Source organism: Lactuca sativa, chromosome 3 (genome assembly GCF_002870075.4).
Source record: "Lactuca sativa cultivar Salinas chromosome 3, Lsat_Salinas_v11, whole genome shotgun sequence".
Taxonomy (NCBI): Eukaryota; Viridiplantae; Streptophyta; class Magnoliopsida; order Asterales; family Asteraceae; genus Lactuca; species Lactuca sativa.
This window is the reverse complement of record NC_056625.2, coordinates 153,251,228-153,262,049: the sequence shown is the minus strand read 5'-3', so window position 1 is coordinate 153,262,049 and position 10,822 is coordinate 153,251,228. Positions and strand designations below refer to the sequence as shown.

Genomic DNA, 10,822 nt, shown 5'->3' with positions numbered 1-10,822 from the left:
CAATCCAAAATATTAATCCATACCACAACCTAAAGTATTCTTCTAAATTACAAAACATTTCATAAAATCCTAAAGTAGCTACTCGTCTTCATCATTTCATTGGTATTATTTGGTTGTGGCAATTAGCGAAACCACTCTTCCAATGTTGCAGAACAGGCCGGGTCTTTTAGTATCGTTTGCAACATTTCCAACTACAAATAAAACAAAATATATTACCAACATATCATAATAGCATTATACAAAATATCAACATATCAAATCATAACCAACATATCCTTATAGCATTCTACTGTCCATTATAGCATTTACTTTCCAAAAAATACAAAAGTACAAAATATCAACGTATCAAACCATAACAAACATATCATTATAACATTCTACTTTCCATTATAGCATTGTACTTTCCAAAAATTACCAAACTACAAAATATCAATAGACACGATGCAGCTGAAACATAATTTAGTGTTTAAGGTTTACTCTACAGGAAACAATAATCAAGTAGAGTATTCATAAAATCGATGATTCAAAAAGTATCCCAACACAGGAACACATGAACAAATAATCAGAAATGGATAGAGTATTCAAAAAGCATATATATATATATATATATATATATATATATATATATATATATATATATATATATATATATATCACTGTTGTAAAAATCTCGACTAGGTCCCGATTAATCCTTAGGCGCTACTCGACCGATTAGAGAGCGCCTAACGATTAATCCCTGCATACATAATGACTGAAACATTAGAAAACGATGGAATGTTAACATTTTGAAGAAGTTGTATTTCAATGAAAAAACTATTTGAGGCATGATTAGTGTTATATTAATCATATTAACCAATTTTGTTATCATATTAGTGGTATTTACGAACTTTGATATGATATTAGTCATATTTAATTTTTTAAAATTCAACAAATTAATAGTTAATGGTCTCCGATAAATCTCTGCCTAGCCAATTAATCCCTTGACCCCAGTCCATCGACTAGCTAACGTCGAACGTTTTTTAGAACGTTGATATATATATATATATATATATATATATATATATATATATATATATATATATATATATATATATATATATATATATATATATATCCTAGGAGCAAAGAGAAAGTGACAACATTAAGTCATTAATAAAATTAAGGACTTTGATTTTAAAATTAACTTAATTTTATGTTATAATTAATTTAATATTTTCTTTTTTATTATTAGTTTTTTATAACATTAATTTAGTTTGATTTTATAATTAATTTGATTTTATTTTAATATTAATATTGATTTGATTTTATAATTAATTTAATTTGATTTTATAATAAATTTAATTTGATTCTAAAGGTAACTTAATTTGATTTTCTAATTAATCTATTTTTTTTCTTTTTTGTTATTAGTTTAATTTTTTAAACAAATTTTATTTTATTTTAATATTAAAATTTAAGTTGATTTTAAAACTAGTTGAATTTGATTTTACAATTAATTTATTATTTTTTATTGATTTTTTTAAAACTAATTTAATTTTATTCTATTATTAAATTAAAATTACTAGAAGTACGTTGCTATTAATAACCTAATTAAGCTAAAGTTGTAATAACAACATTAAATCACTAACAAAATTAAGCACTTTGAAACCATATACAATACATTACTATAAGTAAATTGCTATTAATAACCTAATTAAGCCAAATGTATACATCTAATTTGTATATTCCAATTTTATACAATTAAACCAAATGTATACAATACATTTAATATCAATTTTCATTTCATTTTAGACATACATTACAACTTGCATATTCCAATTTCATACAATTAAGCACACAATTCCAAACAAATGTATACATCAAATTTCAAACAAATGCATACATCCAATTCCAGTTTCATACAAATCTATACATCTAAATACAAAATCAAACAAATATATATATATATATATATATATATATATATATATATATATATATATATATATATATATATATATATATATATATATATATATATATACATCCAATTTCAATATCTAATTTTAATTTCATACCAAATTTCATTTTTAAGCCAAGGTGGTATAAACATAAATCAAAGAAACATATACAAAATGCATAAACACTTCCCACAAATCTAAAAAAAAACATATATAATCCCACAAAATGCATAAACACTTCATAACATATATACAATCCCACAAAATGCATACACTTCATATCTCAAAAGACAAACATAATCAGTCAACAAAATTGAAGAATACAAATAATTTATCATCCAAATTAGCACAAAAATAGAAAAATAAGAGAAAATAGGGAGGAATTCGACCTTCAATATGGGCAATTTCGGAATTGAGCTAATGGGTCGCAAGTATGGAGTGTTAGGTCGTCGGTAATGGAGAATTGGGGGAAGGTGGGGGTCTACCAAGGGAATGTCGCCAGTTTCTAGCGTAGGCGTCGTCGTGTTAGTGAGAAAGAACAGAAAGGAAAGAAACGAGAGAAAGGGGTAGGGACAGAAAGAACGACATAGAAAAGGAAGCTGTAGGGGGTTATTTGCGACGGACTTTAGCGATGACATGCGGCGATGTCAAGGTATTAGTGGCGACATTAGGGAAATAATGGCGACATTAGCGGTGACGCAGGACAATAACGACGACATATAACGCGTCAATTACATATCGCTGCTATCGTCCCGCATCGCCGCTAATGCCAATATTTTTTATAGTGAGCATTAACGGCGATGTCTTTAACGACAACAAAGACTTGTAGCCGCTAAAATTCATTGTCGTCGTTAAAGGTGTCGCCAACAATACATAATTTGTGGTAATGGAAAACACTAGCATGAAGCAATGATTACAAAACATTGATACATTCAGACTCTATTTTTATGCAATTGAATGCCGTGAGTTTATTCACGTTAACCAAAATATTGATATGCTTTATTTATTTTTTATTATATTTCTTAATCTTTCAAGAGAATCCAATTTCTACACTTCTATATAACCCAAGCAAAGGCCAAGAAGAGAATGTTGATATTATATATATGCGTTTGAAACTTTTTGAATACCGCAAACTGTACTGTGGTTCTAAAATACATTAATTATACGGGTGCGAGTTGATGCGAATTGTTAAAAAATTCATAATTACTCTTTTCAATAATTCAATTTAGATATATTATAATCTATTGAATATAAAATACATGGTTACAAACTTTTTACTTGTGTAATGTCGTGAGATAATCCTTTCTCAAATGAAATGTTACATAATTTTAGACGTATGATTTAAAATTTGTTTGTATATTTTTTCTTATTAATTTGTATAAAAAGTTAGCAATGAAATAATGGTAAATAAATAAACATTCAACTCTTATAAAACATTGAAACCTGAAAAACATATAACACACCGTATAATGCAGTGTAACAAAGTTGTGAACGGGAAACCACACTGCGATTGTCCTAAACCGCACAGCGGTGAACGCATAACCTTTCAGTGGTACCTATAAAATGGTAATGACATTAATTTTAAAAGATGTTTCATCTTAATAGCGAAACTATTATTATTATTATTATTATTATTATTATTATTATTATTATTATTATTATTACATTAGCGGGTTGATATTGAGTCCGCTACACTCCGACGGGCTGTTGAGTTGATGAACACCTGATGGATATCATTAGCAGGTTGGAACATGTAAATTAATTAAAGTTATACTAATAGACAAAAATATGAACTTACTAATGAGAAATTTGAAAGTTAGCATAATATTCCGGATAAGAACCTCTGAACTTTTTATTATAATACCATTTTTAATCCTTTCAAAACACATTACTTGACATGAAAAAAGTTGTTAATGGAACCCTCCCCTGAGTTTATAATAGTTACTTATGCTCTTTATATATAATTATGTCTTATTATTACATGATCGTATTAATGTGCATCTTATTCCATTTGGTGAATATAAGTTTTCATCTATTGCAAAATGACGTGTAATTTGGAGTTGTTCGTAACTTCAGTGCTAGATTTCTTTGATATGCCATACGGTAAACATTAGTCAGAGATATATCTCTGAACTAAATCTTAATTTCACAATGATAGATTCTTGTACGTATACCTATAGAATGATATCATGAATTTGTATGTAAATAAATGATATAAAATGTTCAGATAACTTTGACATCTAAATTTTAAAATAAAAAAGAAATGTTACAATTCTGATACGACGTATAAATGCACTATTTTGTCCAACAAGTGGAATTCGTATTTCTTTTTTTGAAACACGTTTTTGGAGAATTAATCAATTAAACCGATTTATAACATGAGTGTTACAAAGCATATCATATAATTATATGGGGCAAAACGATTATACATAATGAATTAAGTAAATATACTTTTTTACCCTTTTATTATTTCATTCTTGATTATATTTCTCCACTGATCAAACATTTAGATGGCGAAGATTGTAATATATACTAGGTGTAAAACTACGGGTTGATTAAAAAAGAAATTAAATATTAAAATATAAAAGGGAAAACGACTTAAAAGTCCAACGAAGTTTCCAAACCGTTCAAAAAACCTCAATCATGTTTTGTCTGTTCAAAAAACCCAACGAACTTAACCTTTTGTCTAAAAAGTCCAATAAAGTTCCAAACCGTTCAAAAAATCTCAATTTTGTTTTGTTTAAGTTCGTTAGGTTTTTTTTGAACAATCAAAACATGATTTGAGTTTTTTAAACGTTTTGGAAACTTCGTTGGCCTAACAAGTCATTTTTCCGATACGGTAATAAGCCACGTCATCTGTTTCTCTTATTTAACTTTCAGGAAAATGTAACTTAGTTGGGCTTTTTAGACAAAATGTTAAGTTTGTTGGGTTTTTTGAACAGACAAAACATGATTGGGGTTTTTTAAACAGTTTGAAAACTTCATTGGGCTTTTAAGGCATTTTCCCAATATAAAAAATAAAATTTTGAAATAATAAATAAATAATGTATTAATTGCAATTTAATATTATATTTATGACATTTAATACTTCACATATATAAATATATATATTATATGATTTTTTAATTTTAAAATTTGAAAAACCTAAAAAATGACATAGATATTATTTATTTCAAAATTATCACAAAATGACAAATATCAAAACTTATGAAAGATTGAGATGTGCCAAAATGGATTTTTATTTATTATATAGTTGATAGTTGATACTTGGTTGATCATTAATTAGTAGTTTAGTACATTAAGTATCGTCCATTCAAAAGAAACAGTAAGTAGCATTTTCCATTCAGACGAACCAAGTAAATAATTAGAAGTACAGGGTTATGTTTGGAATTCATATATCATTTTCGTGATAATTAGGGTTACAAGAGTACTTACGTGTATCTTGAAGTCAAACTATTGGACTTTTTTCTGTCATTCTTTTTTGGAAATTAAAAGCAATCGAGTAGTACCAAATTTAAGGCAATGAATATGTAGTATGTAGGGGTTGCGGGTGGACATAATACCCAGTATACCAACCACGTCCTTACACATATAGCTAGCAAGAATGATGACATCAGCGGAAGTATTAGTAGACTTATAAGCACCCACCATACTTCATCTGCAACTTCATCACGCAACCACTCTATCTAACCCTCCTATATATGAAAATATATAAAATTATTTCATACATATATACATTCATATACGTTTATATAACCTATATATGTATAACTCTACATGTATATATAAACTCTCATACAAACATGTTGTACTTCAATTTGGATGGTTTGCTTACTATAGCCAAGAGATAATTTTGAATTATATATATATTAAGGATGAAAGATAAAAACTTCAAATCCTTGTTTGGACTCCTAGTTTTTATCTTTTTTATCTTTTTTTAAAGTAATTCAAATATAGAGGTTTGGAGAAAAGGACTATGTTTAAATTATACAAATAAATCCTTTTGAAAACTTTAATTAGTGAATTTAGCCGGCTTATGGAGGATGATATACATTTATCATCAATTTATTCATTGCTAAATTACTAGATTTGCTTTTATTTCTTTTGTTGATAAATCTGTTGCTAAATGTGTTACAGAGCAGATATTGTGTGGTGCTTAACGAAGTAACAATTAATTGCTGCCGTTTAAAGAAAAACTTAATGAAACTCGTTGTTACTTTTCTTTGAACAACAAATTTATATATAGAGATGTTAATGCCTAATGTGAACATGATCCTACATTAAAGTAAAGCTTATGAAAGACATTTTCATCATTTAGCACCAACTTAACCATAACAAATTTGACAACCATTTTGTTGAATCCATTGATAGATTACTATACCATATATCACTTCTAAAATTTGTTTTGTTTGTAAATCCAATTATAAATATTTTAAAGAACAGATTTTGCATGGTACTTAACGAACAATAGAATTTCCTCCATCAAAGGATCTCGATTCTCTAATAGCATGAAATAGTGTATCTTAATTACACACAAGGCAAATCTCCAATAAAATTATAATATTTTTGGCTAGTTTACGATTTAATCTCAATTTTTATTTTTTAAACAAAAAAATCTCGATTATTTTATATTTTGTCTAAATTAACAAAATAAACATTATTTTTTTCAAAAAATATGACATATTATCGTATAAAATTATATAATCTGAATTTTTTTGTTAAGAAAAATAAACATTAGAATTAAACCGTAAACTAACCAAAAATATTCAGATTTTATCTGAAATTTCCTAAGATACAAAGTACAAACTATAGATAATCGGAAGTGTTACATGGATTACATATTAGGGTAATCTTCGTCTACAACCGAATTTTGTAGATTTCTAATGATTAAAGGTTTTCAATTTTGGTCCAAAGACAGAAGCAATTAGACTTCACAATTCAATGACTCTACCATATTATATGTAGTTACTGTCTAGCATCTTAATATATGTACTCCATCACATTACTAGAAAAAAAAAAGTTTCCTCATAGCACCACAAAATCTGTTAGTATAACACAAATTTAAAAGAAGGGTTAATTAGGGTTCTAACATTTTTATGGTTTACTTAACTTGCATTTTATGAACACCCCTTTTAATAAACTCTATACAATGACGGATTGACAGCTACCATATATAAATACATATTCTTCCTTTTCATATATGATACCTTCTATGCTCCTCATTCCATCCCTTCACAACACTCTCTTTTTCTCTTTTATTTCTGATCATTCGTGGTGTTAGGAATGGCGCTATTCCTATATTCATCATCATAAGTTCTTAAAAGCCTACTCATTCTCTTATAGAAATTATGGGTCATTCATTCAATGAAAATCCGACCCATTTTTTAATGAATGGTATGTAGCTGTGACAATGGTGGTGACACTAAACAGGCTTTTCTTTCTACCATGATCAGGCAAGTGATAAAATCATGTTTTTTTTTTGTTCTTTCATGATTCTAAATAATTTACTTTTTCTTTACTTATTCTGTCATTTTATTGAGCATTGATAGTAGTAACTTAATATAGCTGTTCCAGGTGTACCCATCAGATTCTAATACAAAATATTGAACTAATCTACATGAAAGGATACATAACTAAATTCCTGAAACTCAGTCTCACAGATGATGAATATTTCGTATTGACAATTCTTAATTGATCACTGTTATCTATATTATATACTTTTACATTTATAAAACAATTTACAAAATGTCGCTGTTGAAATTTTATATGCAGACAGAAAAGAACAGGATTACAATCTAAGAGTTTCATGGTGAATGATGTATTCATCATTACTCTTAATTTAACAGCTAAAAGGAGAAGAAAACAAGAAAAAGATTGAATCAACTGTCAGTATACCAAATACCCAAATTAACGATGAAGTAGTTCTGTACTTCAAATTTCAAAGAGTGTAATTATGAACAAGGCATGCTGCCAAATATATTATTCATGTACTATTCATCATTGCCCTAGCTATAACTCATATATGTTTCAAGATTATTTTGGCATAATTATTTGTTTTATATGACCAAAACCACAATATTTTAGCTAATAATTCGTTACGAAAATCATATAATAATATATTTTCATAAAGAAAGTGACAAAAGTTACATTATCAGCAACTTCGATTAAAAAAAAAAAAAAAAAAAAAAAGTCACCACCATATCTTCTAATTAGAGGAATGCAATTTACCTATAAAAAAAAAAAGCATATAGCCTTTATGTGTTCTTGTTGTAGGGTTATATATATTTATTTGGTTGGGTTTTAATCATTGCCCTATCTATAACCTAATGTGAGTGGGTGTACCACAAAAGTTTCAACTTATTAAGTGTTATACCCCACCATCTTCTTAAAGAAGAACCAGACATATCCGATTTTAGAACAAGAGAAAACATGACTCAATTTAATGAAGTTCATACGAAATTTAACAAAAAGTTATCGGGATATATATGTTTATAAATCAATTTAAAGAAGTTCAATCGATATATACAAGTTATAAGTCTTCAAAATATTTCATATTTAGTTTATTTAGCTTGACTTACAGTTCCATAAATTTGACTAAAAACCTAGAGACATCAAATATCAATTCTGAATCTAAATGTTTTTGTTTCTGAATTTCAGTAATAAATGTCGAGTCTAAATTTGTTATGATGATAGTTACTTGAGCAACTTTGGGTCGTACTCATCTTCTGGTTGCATGGTAGATTACTCATAAATGATATAAAGATATGAAATAAGTCAGGTCATTTGTTTTCAGTACAATCGAACTAAAAAACGTGCATCATAGGATTCATAATGTTCTAGCAACAAATTTGCAATGTGAGATTAAATCAAACAAAAAAAACATCTAAATCGGTGATAAGGGTTATGATTAGAACAATAGTTAGTCAGATCTTGGTTATCATTGATCTTATTTTTGAAAAGATCCAAAAGAAATGTTGAAAAAAAAGAAAAAAAATGAATGAATTATTTAAACGTACATATCACGAGTGTCATATATTTGGTAGATAGATCAAAGTTACAAACACTCAAAAGGCATAAAAAATATAGTAAAATGGATTAACTGTTTAATCAACAACATTTATGGACTTACATCCTTAAGTATATATCGCTCCATCATCGACAAGATCTTTTGCACTGATCAGTAATAGATCCGGCGGCTGCTGCCATTGAAGAGTTAATTATTTCAAGATAACAAAGAAAAGGATTAGCAAATCACGTGTATATGTGTTTAAATCATGTACCTCTTCAAGATCTAGATCAATGGAGATTGTTCTTAAACTGGGAGATTGAATCTTTTGATCCAACGAAGTTGTGGTGGGAAGTATACAGAAGTGAGTATGGCTTTGGAAGCTTTTGCTCCATGAATGATTCCCCAATTTTGGGTTCGTGGTTACTTTGTGATTGAAGATAGCAGTAATTACGATCATCAAGAACATTCTTGGAGTCGATGTTTTCCAGGTTTTTGTTTCGGGATTTTTCGATTGTTCTTTCCCTAGCTCTTGCTCTTGCCTCTGCTCTTAACTGGATTCTAGCTGCAAGATTTATAGGAAATCCAGTTTTCATATTTTTTGGTGTTGTTTTCTTCTTCCTTTTGACGCCATTAACGTACTTAGCAGCTACTGGTTTCTTCTTTTTTCCCTTCTTTTCGACATGATCTCCTTTCTCCATGAAAACTTCTTCACATTGATCAGTAAGAGTGGAAGGAGATAACGTGTGCTTCTTTTCTTCAAGCAAGTCTTTAATGGCGGACTTCGATTTCGTAAAGAGCCAATCAAGGGTTTTGCTTGCTTTATCAAACCCTAGCAAATCTTGAAGACCAAAAAACTTTCTTGAAATCTCAATTGATAATCTCACCCTCCGATCTCTGGGACCTTGAGCTGTGAAGATCTTACTGTGTCGATCTTTCTTTGAAACTGCAACTCGCTTTCTAGAGGGAGAGTTCACTGATTCTGAAAGATTCAGATGATTACGATTATCAGAATTTTGTATACTTGATGCTTTAATGGGTAAAGGAGTTTGAACATGATCAAAAGAGCAATCTCCGGCGATAAATGGGTGGTGGTTGAAATGAACGCCATCTTTTTCTTGACCAAAAAAGACAGTAGAAGAATGAGGGAAGCCATTGATTGGAGAAGGAAAAGAGTTGGAGAAATTAAACATATTTAGAAATGAATTTAGAACCCAAAAAGGAGAGAAAATCTTCAGCTAAATTTTCATCCAATTGAAGTAAAAGCAAATAGATCAAAGCACCCTTTTCCTTCAAATGGATTAATCTACATTATGCATCTTCTTAAAGACTACAACTCTTTATCTTTTAGGGCAACAAATGTTCATCTTTTAGGGCATAATTAAGTAAACTCCTGGCACTTCCTAAAAAGGAACAGTTTCTTTCTCGAAAAATATGGGGTGAACCTGTACCTTCATATAAGACATACAATAGTGAACAGAACCCCTTGTTTCCTTTTTTTAAAATAAGAAAATTAAATTATCATAGAGGAAGAAAACAAAAAAAAATTGTTGATGGGAAATTCTAATCAATGGCATCAGTTCTTTTTTCCTGGTCAAAGCCAAAAAGCTATGTTTCGTATTATAAGAAATGATCGTCTAGGGTTTATGCAATATAACGTTTTATAGATCGTAGGGACTGTACGTGCATGAAATATATTAATACGTTTATCTTTTTCTGATTTTGGTATGATGAATTATAGATATTTAATTTCATATAAATTCAGAAAACTATTAATAATTTCTGATAATATAAAATATATTCAAAGACACATATACATGATCAAAATCAAAAGCAAGTAATTCATATACTTATAACAATACACCAAAAAAAAAAAAAA

The 10,822-nt window shown here is 28.3% G+C and overlaps 1 protein-coding gene across 1 annotated transcript; it reads right to left on the bottom strand.

Annotated features, from left to right (window-relative positions):
* Positions 1-8,955: 8,955 nt before the first annotated feature.
* LOC111896327 (transcription factor CYCLOIDEA) lies at positions 8,956-10,345 on the bottom strand. The gene is made up of 2 exons (XM_023892338.3): positions 9,218-10,345; positions 8,956-9,133 (listed from the first exon to the last, which is right to left on the bottom strand). Exon 1 carries the CDS (start codon positions 10,134-10,136, stop codon positions 9,234-9,236), a length of 903 nt encoding a protein of 300 aa, XP_023748106.1. The 5' UTR covers positions 10,137-10,345; the 3' UTR covers positions 8,956-9,133; positions 9,218-9,233.
* Between the last annotated feature and the right edge of the window lie 477 nt (positions 10,346-10,822).

Excerpts from the sequence above, each read along its gene's own strand:
- LOC111896327 (XM_023892338.3), bottom strand. The coding sequence starts at position 10,136 with ATGTTTAATTTCTCCAACTCTTTTCCTTCTCCAATCAATGGCTTCCCT.